The following is a 16954-nucleotide window of genomic DNA, read 5'->3' on the forward strand; positions in this document are numbered from 1 at the left end:
TTAATATTTATTCATTTACCATGTGCCAGTGGCTGTCTAAAATGCTTTACATCTGTTAAACTCATTTAGCCTCCCAGAATCCCATAGGGTACTATTAAATTCAGTTTGTAGATAATAGTCAATGGAAGATAAATGACTTGTCCAGAAGTAACTCAGCTTTTATGTCACATCCAGTGTTCAGACCTATGTAGCTCGGTTTCAGAGCTCTTAACCACTCTCCATTTAGCACTGTGTAGCACTTGCAAGAAAGTTTTAGGGGATACAGGGCAGGGGGCTGGTGGTAATTGATTGTGGGAGTGAGAAAGAGAGGTAACAAAAATGACTGGATTCCTAGCCCCTGGGAGGATAGATAATATATCGTGAATAGGAAATGTCAACCTAAGAAGAGGAGAGAATTTCTTGAAGGGGTGCAATGAAATTTACTTTGGAAATGTTAAGTTTAAGATGTAGCAGGCAGTTGAAAAGTAATATTTGGAGCTCAATCAAGAAATATTAAAATCTTGATTTGTGCATCACTATTAGAAATTAATTGTAATATTTTTGAGCATAGTGAGTCTTTTTTTTTTTAAAGTTTATTTATTTATTTTGAGAAAGACAGGGACAGCGCAAGTGGGAGATGGGTAGAGAGAGAGGGAGACAGAGAATCCCAAGCAGGCTTTGCACTGTCAGCATGGAGCCTGATGGGGGACTGGAACTCATGAAATCATGAGATCATGACCTGAGCTGAACCAAGAGTCAGACACTTCATTGACTGAGCCACCCAAGTGCCTCCCCCCACAATTTTTTTAAAGACTATTAAGACTCACTGTTTGGGGGGAGAAGGGTACCTGGGTGGTTCTGTTGGTTAAGCTGATTTCATCTGAAGTCAGGAGCTCAAGATTCGTGGGTTTGAGCCCAGTGTTGGGCTCTGTGCTGATACCTCAGAGCCCGGAGCCTCCTTCGTATTCTGTGTCTCATGCTTTCTCTGCCTCTTCCTTGCTCGTGTTCTGTCTCTCTCTCAAAAATAAATAAACATTAAAATTTTTTTTTTAATTCATCCACCCATTTTGAGAGAGAAAGTGAGAGCATGTATGTGTGTTGGGGGAGGGATAGAGAATGAGAGAGAATTCCAAGCAAGCTCCTCACTGTCAGTGTAGAGCTGATCTCAAGGCTCAAACTGATCTCAGGGCTCATATGCACAAACAAGAAGCAAAAGCAAGAAGAATCAGGTGGTTAACTCACTAAGCCACCCAGGCACCCCTTAATAGTCTTAATAGCTTGAAAATCACCTTTGTAATGTGTGGTCTGCTAAATCCAGTAGCTCAGACCTTGATAAGACAAGTGTTTCTTGTTTCATTCTGTTTTGTTTTATGGAGAGAGAATCATCGAGGGAGGGACAGAGGGGGAAAGAGAATCTTAGGCAGGCTTCATATCCAGGTGGGAGATGCTGTGGGGTTTGATCTTAGGACAGTGAGATTTTGACCTGAGCTGAAATTAAGAGTCGCATGCTTAACTGACTGAGCCACCCAGGCACCCCAGTAAGGCAGGGTTTATTTAATTTTTTAAATGTTTGTTTATTTTTGAGAGAGAGAAAAAGACAGCATGAGCAGGGGAGGGGCAGAGAAAGAGGGAGACACAATCCGAAGCAGGCTCCAAGCTCCAAGGTCTGAGAACAGAGCCTCTTGTGGGGCTCGAATTCACAAACCCTGAGATCATGACCTGAGCCAAAGTCGGACACTTAACTGACTGAGCCACCCAGGCCCCAAGACAGAGTTTCAAACTGACCGGAACTTAATTTTCTTGCCAGGTGATGCAGTCAGGATTGATCAAAATGGATTATTAATCTGCTTTGTGTAAATGTAAAAAAAAAAAGTATGTAAATATTTTTTTCCTATAGTACAGGGCTCCTCAACATTTGTACTATAGATATTATGTAGCGCTCCCCCCCCCAATACTCTATACTACCAATCAAAAGTGTCTCTAGATTTTGCCAAATGTCTCCTGGTAGATATGAGACAAAACTGCCCCTGTTGAAAACCACTGGTGTAGTGGGAAACACATGGGCTTTGGACCCAGACAGACTTCTATGCAAATCTTGACTCTGCCATAATTTAGATGTTAGATATTGGGCATGTCAGTAATCTCTAAACTATGGCATTCTCATCTGTCATTTGGGGATAATCTTACTCTGTTGGTAGTTAGTATTAAATTAAACAATGTGTAGTTTATGGATAGTATTTATTCCCCTTCCTCATAACTATTTATTATTTACTGTTTGTACCTTGTAGCCGAGATGTTTATAAAACATTTTATGAAAATTATTTTTTTTTCAGTTCAAATATGCAACATCTAATTCAAAACTGGAATTTCCTTGATAATTATTCCCAGAAAATCACATATAGGTAGAAAGAGGTGGAAAGGGAAAGAAGTGCTTAGTTGGAAAAATACAGTCTCACAGGAACCAGTTAAGTTTTAAAAAGTGAGTATGGTCTTAATAAGTAATGGTGGATAAGTATTTAATAATTTGGAAAAAAATAGGTTTATAACATGTTTCCGATTAAAGACCTAAATATTAAAAGTCTAGCCACAACAAAAAAATGGGGAGAAAACAGAATATCAAGTCTTTGGAGGGAGGATAATTTGTTATACTTAAAGATAATAGGCAACACTCAACCTCTATTTAGGGAACACCTATTTGGTGGTAACAGGCCCTTGTCCAAATGCTAGGAATAGATACAGCAGTAAATAAAAAAATCACTGCCCATATAGATCTTAAATTCTAATGAAGATAGGTATCTATACTATAAATTATATAGTATGTTAGAAACATAAATACTATAGAGAAAAATAAAGCATGACTGGGGAGTGGACCATGCTAGGTGAAATTACAGAGATTTTAAGGAAGGAAGGATATAAATTATGGGGCTATCTGTGACAAGAGTGTGCCAGCTAGAAGAAATAACTAATATGAAAAGAATATTCTGATAAATCAGTTGACCTGTCTTTCCCATTTAGTAAAAAGGATGATTGTCTTGCAGTTTGTTTTAAAAAAAATCAATTTAAATATTCATTTTATCCCATGTTTTTAGCATAAATCTTACTGAATAAAAAGAAAGGTGGAATGTATATATGTTTAATTTTAAATGAATGTTTATGAATCTCTAAAGGAGGAAACCCATTTTAGACCTAAAAGACTAAAGGAAAAATAAGTATATTTTGTTATATAAAAAATGAGGACAGTTAAAAAAACCAAATAATTATTTGTCATAAATATAAGAAGAGAATATTAACGTGTAGGGAGCTCATGCCCATTGATATGAAATGTCCAATTGATAAATGAGCAAAAATGTAAATATTTTCCCCTTTGTGAGATAGGTGTTCACGTACCGTAACATATTCTATTGCTAGTTCTCTAGGACATGTTAAGTCTTTTACTTCTGTACCTTACTGTTTCAGAGCCTTGAATGTGTTTCCCAGCTATCTATGCCTGATAGACTTAACTAACAAGCCTTAGCTTAGCTATTGCCTCTTCTGGGAAGTCTCTCTTGCCTTCCCTAAACAGAAAGCACTCTTCTGTTATACCTTATCCTCTACCTTTATTATCTTATGAGAGTGGGGTCATGGAAGGTGTATTGTACTTCACTGTCTTCCTCCCAGATGTGTGGGTTTGTTTTATTTTTGTGTGAACCTAGAATGTAAATTCTGTGATGATAGAGATCTTACATAATATGTTCCTTGTTTTATTTCTAGCACTGGAATGTGACTCACTAATTAAATTGATAAACTTTTACTTATGTGATAAGCATTCTGAAATATTTGAAAATAGAAGCAACTTGTATATAGAAGAAAAAGACTGAAGTAGCATCTCTTTCTTTTACATAAGTTACATAATTATAACATATTTGCAGATTTTCCAAGGAACTTTAAAAAGTTTATGATCGTTGGGTGGATTTCTTTATGAATCAGGAGAGCAAAATTCTCCATGGAAATTAAGTATTTGCTCATATTAAATAAATTAACTCTCTTGTTGGAAATAGAACTATTTCAGTCATGAACTCGCCTGATTTAAAGTAAATGTCCATTCACATTTTCTCAATGAAAGTATTAAAAACTTTTAAAAAATGTTTTATTTGTTAGCAGCCAACCCTAAGAAGTCCCTGATAAGATGCTATATACTTCGTTTGCCTTATCTTAGCTCTTTCAGAGGAAATTCCAAGCTCCTTCAAGATAAGAAAGCTCAGTGTAAGAGTCCTATAGATGGCAGTATTTGCTTTACTCTGAAAATATTTTTACAGATCATCATCAAGAATATGGGCTGGAATCTTGTTGGTCCTGTAGTTCGATGTCTTTTGTGGAATAAGGAAGATGAGAAAAGAAAATATTATTTTCTGATGCTTGATTTATTGGTAAAGGTAAGTTAACAAAATTAGATTCTCTTTGTCATAATAGCCAGCAGTGTTTTGTAATTCCCTTTAATGTTTAATGCTTGTTTTGGGTGACAAAGCTTTTAGTTCTTGAATATATAGGACCATTTGGAGAAAAGGTCCAATCTTTTTGATTAGATGAGCAAGTCCTTTCCATTTTTCGAAATTTCTGGGTAGAATTATCTAACCTCATCTCAGACCCATGATTCAGAATCTCAGAGAAGATACTTAAAAATTCTATTTTGGGGCACCTGGGTGGCTCAGTTGGTTAAGTTCTGACTTTGGTTCAGGTCATAATCTCACGGTTTGTGAGTTCAAGCCCTGCCTCAGGCTCTGTGCTGACCTGCTTCAGATTCTGTATCGTCTTCTCTCTCTGCCCCTCCTACTCACACTCTGTCTTGGTCTCTCTCCCTCTCAATAATAAATAAACATTAAATTTTAAAAACTCTTTTTTCAATAAGTAGTTTATTGTATAGATGGAATACAGTGTTTAGAGAGGCAATTCATGGCCACACTGTTCTTTTAGTAACATTGCAACTAGCAAATGTCAATGCTCTTTTTTCTGTGGTATGTTCTCTAAAAGAATATAAAAAAACCTAGAATGTAAATGATCACAGTGGACATGGCAATAGGATGTAGATTAGTTGTGACCAACAACCTTAGAGACTCTTGGGAAAAGGTTACTAGAGTTAAAAGTAAATGATGGTAAAGAAAGGTAAAATCTAAGGAAAAAGACATTTTAAGAATATACTTAGAGATTAGTACAAATAAAAAATATATATAGTACTTGGAAAGGGGAAACAGCATCTAGATGTAGTTATTAACTATGAGGACTTAAAAAAAAAAAAGGCAAGGGAGGTGATTATGCCTAGACAAAAGACAATGCAAAGTTTCATCTGTTCAGGAAGGACAGAAGAGACTGTACTCAGAAATACCCTGGCAGTGTGCGATCAGAAGGCCCACCTGCTGGAAGCCTGAGGAACTACTTAGGTAGCCTTCAGAGTAGACCAGCAAGGCTCAAAAGAAACCTCAGATCTGGTAAATCAAGTTCCTCATTCTCCCTGTTTTTCTAATTTTTCCTTTAGTCAGGAATTTAAGTCTCCAAAATATAATTGTCTATTGAGAGACTCATTCTTGCTTCTTTTTAGTTTCATAGGGATTTGACAATCAGGTTCTATGTTTTGCTAGTGTATTTTTTTAACAGTTATATGAGGTGTTTTACCATTAAGCAAACATAATTATATTTTCTTAGGATATGCTGCCTTTTAAAACTAGTAATCATGTGGCTTTAAATACAACTTGTATTAAACAGGTTCAATTGTGAATATTTTTATAGTTATGTAATCCAAAGGAATTATTGTTGGGTTTGCTTGAACTGGTTGAAGAGCCCTATGGAAAACAGATATCTCAGATTATTCTTCTTTTACTTCAGCCAATACAAACAGGTAATGAGTATTTTGATATCTAAGTGTTTCTTGTTTTGTGTGTTAAGTTCTTGATATTACTCTAAAATGTCAATACTATACCAAAGTAAAATTTATGACTAATTATTGAGTACTCTGCTTAAACTAGCAATAACAGTGCCCGTTTGAATCCTATGGCCTATAGGAAAATGACAATACAGTGCAGATGGGTACCCAGAATAGATTTTTTTGAATGTCACACTATTTTCAGGGACTGTGTTGTAATCTATAGCTTTTTGCCTAATCATCTCATCTGCAACTTACATATAGAAATTTCCCTGTAAACATATTTAAAGGATTGTCTCTGTGGTGTCTGCAGTACTCATTCTGTTAGCATTGTGTGAGGTAGTGTATCTTGGTTAAAAACAGTATCGTTCAGGGCATTACTCATCCCCTGTATTGGGAAGTTGAGGTTGGGAATAGCAAAGGTGCTGCTGCATGAAACAAGTGAAGGAAGAAAAGTGTTCATGGTTGAGTACAGTAACATTATTGTTAAGCAGTGGACCTTAGCATCCAGAGCAGACAGTATCCATGAGCAGATTTTTTCATTTTATGACTTACATATAACTCAGAATCTGCTAGAAGGACTCAGAGTCAGAGGTTAGAGTAAATCCATTGTAAATGAGAATAAAGCAGCTGTGTACCACTTGAAATATTCAAAGTCTCCTAGAAAGGAAAATCTCATAATACTACTTCTCATTTTTAGTGTTTTATATTTTACGAATATATTTCTTTCTCTTATTCAATACTTATAACAACCAAAAAATATGAGATGAAGTGTTTCTGTCTTAACCATGGATGGTTAGAAACATACTTAGACAAGATTTCATGGCATCTATTGTAAGGTGCCGTGATTGTAAGATGCTCTAATATTTCATACACGACTGAGAAGGGAAAAAACTACCAATTAAGCTATGTTACCTTGATTTCAGAGTTGTTACAGTATTTTTTATTTTTATTTTTTATTATTTAAATTCAAGTTGGTTAAGATACAGTGTAGTGTTGGTTTCAGGAGAAGAACCCAGTGATTCATCGTTAAAATTTTTTTTTTTAATGTGTGTTATGATTCTGTGTTTACTGGACTTGTCCCATGTTTAGCATACCTAATGGAGCTACCTCAAGTCACACCTTGGTCTCTGTTTTAGTGATTCAGAAACTTCATAACAACAAGGCATATTCAGTTGGATTAGCACTGTCCACTATTTGGAGTCAGCTATCTCTCCTCCCTGTTCCATACTCAAAAGAACAAATACAAACAGATGACTATGGCCTTTGTCATTGTTGCAAGGCCTTAATAGAATTCACTAAGCCTTTTGTGGAAGAAGTCATTAATGATAAAGAAAACTCAGTGGAAAGTGAAAATGAAAAGTTAAAGGATGAATTACTAAAATTGTAAGTATATTTTTTTGGTAACATTTCACAATGGAATTAAGTAATTGATAGCTCAGTTATGTTTCTGGGTTTTATTTTTTTGCCATGGACATAGAAGTCTAGTTTCAGATTTTGGATTTTAGAAGATTATGGGGTTCAGTGGTCCATGCCTCATTAAATGCCATGTTCTTCATTTTTAAAAATTAAAAACCAAAATCCATTTGCTTAATTTACTTGATATTCTTCTTTGACTTGGTTTATTCATCATTGTAAGTGAATAATAAAAGTGGGGGAAACACATACGTGTAGCTCATAGAATCTGGTCTTTCTGTGGGAGAATTGTATTTTTACTCTCCGTTTGAAAGCAACAGAAGCAGTACCAGACAGTTAAACATCCAACTTGACCACAAAAATGGTAACAGTACCCAGTAGCATTCAGTCCAGAGGCAGCATAGATTAAACATACACTGTTCAGTATGGCTTTCAAGCACTTGACATATGGCTAGTCCAAATTAAGATGTGCTCCAAGTATAAAATGTTCCCCAGATTTTGAAGACTTGTTTTTAAAAATGTCAAAATACGTCAATAACTTTATATTAACATATTCAGATAGTAGTATTTCAGATATATTGGGTTAATAAGATAAATTATTAAAATTTCCTTGTTTCTTTATTAATGTGACTACTAAAAAATTTTGAGTCATATATGGGGCTTGTATTGTATTTCTGTGGACAGTGTTGGATGAGATTATTTAATTACATGGACCAGTAATTTTATCTTTTAAATTTTGGAAACTAAAAGTGTTAGCTTTCTATTTTTTTTCAGGTTAGGACATTAAAAATATTTTACTATTTTTTCATGAAAGTAAAGATCTTGAAACTAAAGAAATAGGGAAGGCTTAATCATAGAATAAAGTTTGGTTTTCTAAATAAAACAAATATAGCTTTATGAAAAAAATTACATTGTCCTGATTTTTTCCTTGAACTGATGAAAAGTACATTATGGAATAGCACTGATCCTCAAACAAACATTCAGTAATCATTGATACAATCCAGACACGTACGTCAATCTTACCACATTGAATCTAGCAAGGTGTTTTCATGCTTTCCCCAATACCAGTAAGAAGGATCTTATATCACCAGTTTTATAAGCCATTGAGTTATTGGTGCTTATGTTATTTTTCATGTGAAATAAACTTGGATATGTTTATAGAACTAGGTATTTTATACTTAGGAAATGCTGTATTCACAGTAACCCATTTCTTATACCGTAGTTGTTTCAAAAGCTTGAAATGCCCTTTGCTGACAGCTCAATTCTTTGAGCAGTCTAAAGAAGCTGAAGATGATCCTTTAAGATGTTTTGCATCTGAAATAATAGTAAGTACAGCTAATTTAATCTGCCATAAAATCTGCTATAATTTAAGATCTTGTCTGGCTATATTCTCATGTATTGCACATGGGCATGTAAGTTGATATGTTATTAATTAGTCAATATGTATTTTTTGGAGAACACAGAAAATAAACATCAACAATATTATTTGGGTAATGAAATTAATACCTTCTAGACTTTGCTTTTATAGTTATAAATATATATAAGTTTAAATAATTTTCTAAAAGATTCTATCATACATACCTTTTTGTAAGGTACTTTGTTTCTCTTAGCATATTATGAATATTTTTCCATTATCTTTACATTGTCCACGGTATGGACCTTGCATACTATGCTTAATCTGGGCCATGTAGCTCAACATTTAGATTTTCTCCAGTTTTCCATTATTATAGAACAATTCCAGTTTTCTTTTGTTAACTGTTAAGTCTGTGAGAAGTATCCTTTTAACCAAATCTTTGTATATTTTTTTGTTTTCTTAAATTCCTGGAAGTGGAATTTCTTTTTTTTAATTTTTTTAAATGTTTTTTTATTTATTTTTGAGAGACAGAGCGAGCAGAGGAGGGTCAGAGAGAGAGGGAGATACAGAATCAGAAGCAGGCTCCAGGCTCTGAGCTAGCCGTCAGCATAGAGCCCGATGTGGGGCTCAAATCCACGAACCATGAGATCATGACCTGAGCCGAAGCCAGACGCTTAACCGGCTGAGCCACCTAGGCACCCCAGGAAGTGTAATTTCTGTGCCAAAGGATAGTCTCATTTTTAAGCATCATGATAAATATTTTCAAAATAACTCCAGAAATGAGTAAATTTTACCTGAAAAGTAATTTGGCTTAATGTATCAAGTATTTTTAAGTGTGCTGAGATTCTGTATTAAGAAACTAATGTGAAATGTGGGAAATATGTACTTGAGATAGTCATGAATTTCAGTTTAGAGCAGCCACTGTGGTTGTGTGTTTTCTTCAGGCATGTTCAGCTGTATGATGGTAGGTGCAACATAGGATTTAAATAGGTCAGGGTTTTGAGAACTGTGTGAGTTCTACAAAGCAAGAGAGAGGCAACGGCATTGAGCATGTATGCAGGGAAGTGACTGTGATGCACAGGAGAATTTAAGCTGAGTAAGGAGGGAAGTTAGCACATACTAAATGTCAGAGACAGTGAATAGATGGTGGGATCACTGGGTTGTGAGTCCTGGTGTGACTGACAGCTTGTGAGAGCTACGTTACTAAAGAGAATGATGTGAAAAGATAGGAGGTTAAAGAACAGGCTGCTTGAAATTACACTGTGGGAAAGTTAGTTATTAATTAATGTCTGGGGTATGACTATGGAGTGAGTATTCTGAAGAGAAGGTCGAGGCTGAAATCATTGGACTAGTCAAAGTGAAGTACCAGAGATTCCACGGTATTAGAAGATTTTTGGTTGTACATTATATTACCCAGAATTATGGTAAGAATAATGTCAGAAACCCAATTGTGGTAGATGTAACATAGTCATATGAAATAAGTTTCAAAGCTAGGGGTTTTAGAGAGGAAGGGGGAAATGGTGTAGAAGCAGCAAGGAGAACACGTGTTTTACTTCCAGGCTTGGTATACTGGATATGGGTGAAAAAAATAACAACCCTGTGAGAGGTTTGCAGAGAAAGTAGTTGTTGTCAGAGGAGTCAGGTTTCTTTTATAGCAAATGAGGTAAGAGACCATTTCCAGAAGAACGAAGTTTGCTGATAACTGTAAGTTCTACAGGCCATACTTGAAGGATATCTGAAATCTGAGAAGAGGAAGGAGAAGGGTTTCAAAGAGATGTCAGAAATTTAGGGGAACTAGATTCTGAGGATAAGAGATGACATAAATTGGGTTACATAGTCAATGGAATTAATGCTGAGGGTCAAGATGGTAGGGAATAGGTTAAGAGTGACGGAGAGGGAAAGGGAGAGATTTTCCCAGGAGTACATAAGAGACTGGGGCCTCTTCATTGTTGGCAATATTAGAGTACAGTATAATCTATGGATACAGTATAAAAACTACCATATATATGTACCCTATTTTGAGAAAATAGCTATGAAAGTTGGTAACTGTTACAGGATTTTAAGCCTGGGAATGATGTTATTGTTTTAGATTCATCACTTCAGTAGAGGTTGAATTTAATAGGAAAAGATTGAAAATAGGGAGATCTCTTAGGTGTGTTTTGGGAGTTTGAGAAATCATGGGATCCTAATTATGGAAATGATAGAGATGTAGAGGAGAGGGCAAAATAAAAAACTTCATAGTAGGTAAAATCGACAAAATTTAGTCATTAGATTTAGAAATATAGTTAAAATGTTGATTCACGGATAAAGTTTTGTGCATAGGTAACTGGGGAGATAAAAGTGCCAGTAACTGATGGAATACAGAGCAAAGAACAAGGTATTTTGTGCTTTAAAAAATTTTTTTATTAAAGTAATTTAAAAACATTCAGAAAAATGGAAAGAACAATATAATGTACCCCTCATGTAACCATTACCGGGCTTTAACAACTTTTGACATTTTGCCAGTCTTGTTTTATCTATCCTCCTTTGTTTTCCCTACTGTGGTATTTTATAGCAAGTCCTAGACCTATAATTTCATCCATAAGTCTTTTCAGTATGCTTCTCTAATTAGTAAGGACTTCTACAAAAGCAACCACAATCCATTATGACATCTAACAAGATTAGCAGTAATTTCTTAATATATGACAATTCCCAGAGAGCAGGTTTTTAAAGAACAAATTTTGAATAATGATCAAACTTTGATGAGATCACCTAAAGAGGTAGGTCAGTGTGAGAAAAGAAAAGGTTTAGGACTGAACCCTACATAGTACCAACACTTAAGATAGTCCTCCAAAGAGACCGAAAAAGAAGGGTCACAGAGGTCATACAAGTATTACAGAAATGGGTAGTAGAGTTTCAGGAAGAAAGAAGTGATTGGTAGTGTTTAATGCAGCAGAGAGAGCCTATAAAGTAACAGTGGTAAAGTATCCATTGGATTTAGGAAGATGGCATTGATAATCTTCACAAGAACAGTTGAATTGGAGTGTTGAAGACAAAAAGCAGTGGAGTAGATAAAGGAGTACATGAAAAAAGGGAACATCTAGTATAAGGTGTTCTTCAAAAGAGGATGGGTAAGAAAGAAGAAACAGTAGACATGGGCTTGGGGTAGGAAGGTAATAAGGGAGATAGGGAGGTTGAGCATATATATTTATAGATTTAAAGGGATAGGAACCCATTAGAGGGGGAAAGAAGTGTAGTGGGGTAACTGAAATAGTGCGGCTCGAGAGCACACAGCTGGGCACAGGATCAAGGACACCTGGAGGAGGTTAGAATGGGTATGTAGGCAGGGAAATTTATAGCAGGAATGGAGTATCACGCTTGAAGGGAATCAGACCCACTTGTCCTCAGATTTCTAGGTGGAGATCTCTTAAGAACGAGGAGGTAGAAATGGGGGCTTCAAGGAACTGGCAAAGATTTGGAATACTGAAGGGAAAGAAAAGAGAGATGGTAGACTATGAAAGCATCAGTCAGTAGTCTGAGCACTCAGCTATGATGGTGATAACAGTCTGTATTTGTATAGGATTTTTCTCCAACAGTAGTCCGTTAACTGGGTGTGGAAGTAGAGAAGGTGGATTGTAGTTGTTTTTCCAAAGCTAGCATTTTATTGGGTAGATAGACTTAAAGGAAATAAAGGGTGTAAGTAGTTCAAATGACCAAAAATGTTTGGTTGGACAGGGAAAGAAGGGGAGTTAGGAAGGGGACAGATACATAGGTTAGATGAAAGGATCACAGAACTAGAGAAGAGAGGCTAGAGGTACAAAAGCAGGTTGGTAAGACACAGGATAAGAAGTTATGGTTAGAAAATGAAATACTGGAGTTTAGGTATTTAATATGTAATAGCGCCAAATGCTGACAGAGGTTCAAGGTGGGGTTATGTGCTGAAATGGATTAGAAGTTAAGGTCACTGGAGTTTAGAAATCAAGAACCATGAGGCTGGCCTGTTAGAGGAGTTACCTATGTGAACATTGAACTTTCCCACATTGTAGCAGGAGTTGGATAGAGAAGATTGTGATCAGGTACCAAAGTCTTCAGTGAATGTGGGGAAATGACCAGGAAGTCAGCATATGTCAGAGATAAGAAAAATAAAAGGGCAGTATGGCATCTGCCTCAAAGGAAAATGTGCTTTTTGCTTGAGAGTACAGAAAGAACCGAAATAATACCCAGCCTCTACTTATATCACCCTTCCCCACTTTTGCCTCCCTGGCTGTGCTGTGTAAGAGGTGTGAGAGGATGAGCAGCCTCCACCAGAAATCAGTCAGGTTTAGTTAGAACAGTAAGATAGAGCAAGTATTCTATGAAGAGGTTGAGGGTATACGGAAGACGGTTTAAGATCTTAGTGGAAAGAGCAGTACAGAAGTGAGGAAGCACAAAGCAATCAGGCGGAGGTAAATTGAGGGTAGGAGATGAAGTGAGAAGGTGCCTTCAGTCCTATGCTAGAGAATTTCAGGTAAGTGGTAATGCTTGAGAGCGATGGCCTGAGTGATTCCACCTTTGGCAGAAGTTTTTTTGTTTTGTTTTTAAAGTTTATTTATTTTGGGGGAGAGAGAGCATGAGCTGGGGAGGTGCAGAAAAAGGAGAGCAAGAATCCCAAGTAGACTCTGTGCTGTCAGCATGGTACCTAATGCAGATCTCAAACCCAGGAACCATGAGATCATGACCCGAACTGAAATTAAGAGACACTTGACTGACAGAGCCACACAGGTGCCCTGGCAGAAGTTATTTGATAGAGAACTGCTTGAATGTCCCCAGGGTTTCCACATGGAAACATGCCTTAAAAAAGGGCCAAGGCTGCCATGAGAAATTGTAGAGTAGCACGTATGTTCTGCGTCTGAGCAAGACTGCCGCTGTGTGGGTAGATAGTGAAGGCCACACAGGTGGGTCTCCAGATAATCCCAAAGCAGCACTGTAGACTCTGGTTATATATAATGGTTTTTTAAAAGGCTACCCTTACTCTGGGAAAAAAATACATCTAACATTGGTTGAATGAAGAAATGGAGCTTCACGGTTAAGAGGACATTTGGAATCCAAGTACAGTAAACTTTTTTCTTACAGCTATAACAAGAATGCATGGCTTTGAAAATCAGTACAGCAGTATATATTTAGCATCTGGTAGCTGAATAGCAGTCCCTGTGACTGCGGATGATTTCCCCTGGTTCTTTTTTGTGTTCTGAAATGACTAATGGAGCCATCTGGGATCAGCAGATTTTACTTCCTTGAAGGCTGGAAAAGTCTTATTTGACTTTATAATTCCCCACAATGTCAGGCCCAGTGCCTGACACTCAAGTATTTACTAAATAAATGAGAGAATATGTGGAGGGTCAGTATTTATTCTGATTTAGCTGTTCTTGACTTTCCCTTTTGATTTCTGTAGTTTGTTATGACTAACTTTCTTATGCTTTTTGAAAGGGAGAGCATACAAGCTTGCACAGGGGAGGGGCAGAAGAAGAGAGAAAGAATCCCAAGCATGCCCAGCATGGAGCCCAGCATAGGGCTTGATCTCATGAACCGAGAGATCATGACCTGAGATGAAATCGACAGATGGATGCTTAACTGACTGAGCCACCCAGGCTCTCCTCATACTTTTTTTTGTAGATCTTCTCAATAGATATTTGACATATGTATTGTATAATTTTCTAGATAAAGAAACTGAAGCCTTTAGAGAAGTTAGGTAAGCTGTCCAATATCTGATCCCTAATAGGTGGTAAAGCCAGAATTCAAATCAATTCCATTGGATTCTGAAGGTCAGATGCTTTCTAGTATACTATAGTTAAAAATAATATAAGAGGCCATAGGAATGGCTTTATGTTTCCTGAGGGTCTTTTTTTTTCTCTTCTTCCCTCCTTAAAGAAAAAAAAAGATACAACTGTAGTCCTGTCCACTCATGCTTCTCTTTCTCTTATGATACAGAACCCTTATGATCAGAAATAATAACTAGTTTCTGAAGCCTCAAAGTGGTCACTGGGGTGGAGTGGTTTTTAAAGTAATCTAAGTAGTTAGTTTACTATCATTTCATGGTATCTGTATGTTTCAAATTTTTAGATTGCTTTCAAATACCTCAAACACTTAAAAAAAATTGTGATAAAGTATACATAAAATTTACTATTTTAAAAACCATTTTTAAGGGTGCAGTTCAGTGGCATTAAATATATTCACATTGTCATGCCACCATCACCACCATCTGTCTCCAGAACTTTTTTATCTTCCTACTCAGTCCCCCCAGGTTGTTGGCAAATTTATCTCCTTGAATCTATAGATTGGGGTCCCCATTTTCTTGTTGGCTATTTGGTCAGGAACAGCTTTCATTTCCTAGAGGCTGTTCCTACAGACAGCCCTCTCCATAAACCCTCTCATAACATGGCAGCTTAGTTCTTTAATGCCTCCAGGGGTGAGTTTCTGACTCTCAAGGAGGGACTGGACCCTTTTTAGTTTTTTTAATTAAAAAAATTTTTTTTATAAAGTTTATTTATTTTGAGAGATACAGAGACAGTGCAAGTTGGTGGGGGAGAGGGGACACAGAGAGAAAAGAGAAAGAGAATCCCACGCAGGCTCCTCATTGCCAGTGCAGAGCCTGATGCAGAGCTGGAACCCACAAAGCCGGGAGACCATAACCTGAGCTGAAACCAAGAGTTAGACATTTAACTGATTGAGCCATCCAGGTGCCCCAGACTGGATGGACCCTTTTGTAAAAGCTTCTACCTGCTTAAGTCAGACCCACCCAAGATAGTCACCTTTCTAATTGACCCCATATCAACTAGTTTGGAACCTTAGATACATGTGCAAAAATCCTCTCACATTTTGTCATAACAAAACCTAATCATGGGGTGATATTTTGCCATATTTTGTTAGTTAGAAGCCAGTCCAACAGGTGTCACCCCCACTCAAGGGGTGAGGATTATACAGGATATGAATATGGCAGAGGGTGAGAAGAGCATACTAGAGTCTGTTTGCTATACCTTACTCTTTTATCCATTTCAACAGGGTTTTTTATCAGCAATTGGATATCCTTTCCCCAAAATGATTTTTAATCATGGAAGGAGAAAGAAGACATGGGATTATCTTGAGTTTGAGGAAGAAGAAGACAAACAGTTAGCAGACTCTATGGCTTCTCTGGCCTATTTAGTATTTGTACAGGGCATCAGTATCGATCAGCTTCCAATGGTATTAAGGTAGGAGTTAGTATTTGATTTATTCATGTAATTCTAAAAGGTGTATCGAACTCACTTATCTAATTTCCAGCATAAGTTTATTAATGTACTAATACATTTTAAATGAAATATAAGCAAAAGCTATTTTTTAAATATTTATTTTGAGAGAGTATGAGTGGTGGAGGGGCTGAGATAGATGGGGAAGAGAGAGAATCCCAAGCAGGCTCCACACTGTCAGCACAGAGCCTAACACAGGGCTTGATCCCATGGACAGTGAGATTATGACCTGAACTAAAATCAAACATCAGATGCTTAGCTGAGTGATCTATCCAGGTGCCTCTAAACAAAAGCTATTTCTATTAATCATATAGTCTATTATTAGAGTACTCAAATAGTGAAAAGGTGGTGGGGGGATGAGGATTGATACTGACATAATGATGGGAATAAGAGTCAAATTGTGAAACTGGGGGCTCCTGGCTGGCTCAGTTGGAAGAGAATTTGACTCTTGATCTTGGGGTTATGAGTTCAAGAGTTCCATGTTGGGTGTACAGATTACTTACATAAATTTTTTTTTAAGAGTGTGAAACAGGGCTTGGTTTTGAAGCTTTGGGGATCACCCTGCACTGTAAGAAGGGAACTGCTCATTTACCCATGGAAGGGGTGGGTGTCTAAAATGCTATCATCTTTTAACTGGATTACCTTTGTAGTGCTGAGTGGTTACTTATATATCCAGCCTCAATCCCTTTTAATCCAACTAATTTTCAACACAGTAAAGCTTTAAGAGTTGTCCCTTGGGGCGCCTGGGTGGCTCAGTCAGTTGAATGTCTGAATTCACCTCAGGTCATAATCTCATGGTTCATGGGTTCAAGACCCTCATCCGGCCCTGTGCTGACAGCTCAGAGCCTGGAGCTTGCTTTGGATTCTGTGTCTCGCTCTTCTCTCTGCCCCTCCCCTGCTCATGCTCTCTCAAAAGTAAATAAACATTTAAAAAAAAAAAAAAAAGAGTAGTCCCTTAATGTAAACCCTTTGGTGGTTTTTTATTGTTCTAAAGTCTAAAAATCTTTACATAGACAACTTATACATTATCTGATCCCTAATTGATTGCCCTGATTCACCTTCTACCACCTT

General features: G+C 36.9%; 1 protein-coding gene across 2 annotated transcripts in view; it reads left to right on the forward strand.

The window, feature by feature from the left end:
- The window catches only part of GLMN (glomulin, FKBP associated protein), a 33728-nt gene that overhangs the window by 2552 nt on the left and 14222 nt on the right, over positions 1-16954 (forward strand). For both annotated transcript variants that reach the window (XM_029946791.1, XM_029946792.1), the window contains exons 4-8: positions 4275-4391; positions 5740-5848; positions 7012-7258; positions 8511-8613; positions 15660-15847. In XM_029946791.1, the coding sequence (XP_029802651.1) occupies positions 4275-4391; positions 5740-5848; positions 7012-7258; positions 8511-8613; positions 15660-15847 (764 nt within the window). The remainder of the gene's footprint in view (positions 1-4274; positions 4392-5739; positions 5849-7011; positions 7259-8510; positions 8614-15659; positions 15848-16954) is intronic.

The sequence above is a fragment of the Suricata suricatta genome, chromosome 8 (assembly GCF_006229205.1).
Source record: "Suricata suricatta isolate VVHF042 chromosome 8, meerkat_22Aug2017_6uvM2_HiC, whole genome shotgun sequence".
Lineage (NCBI taxonomy): Eukaryota > Metazoa > Chordata > Mammalia > Carnivora > Herpestidae > Suricata > Suricata suricatta.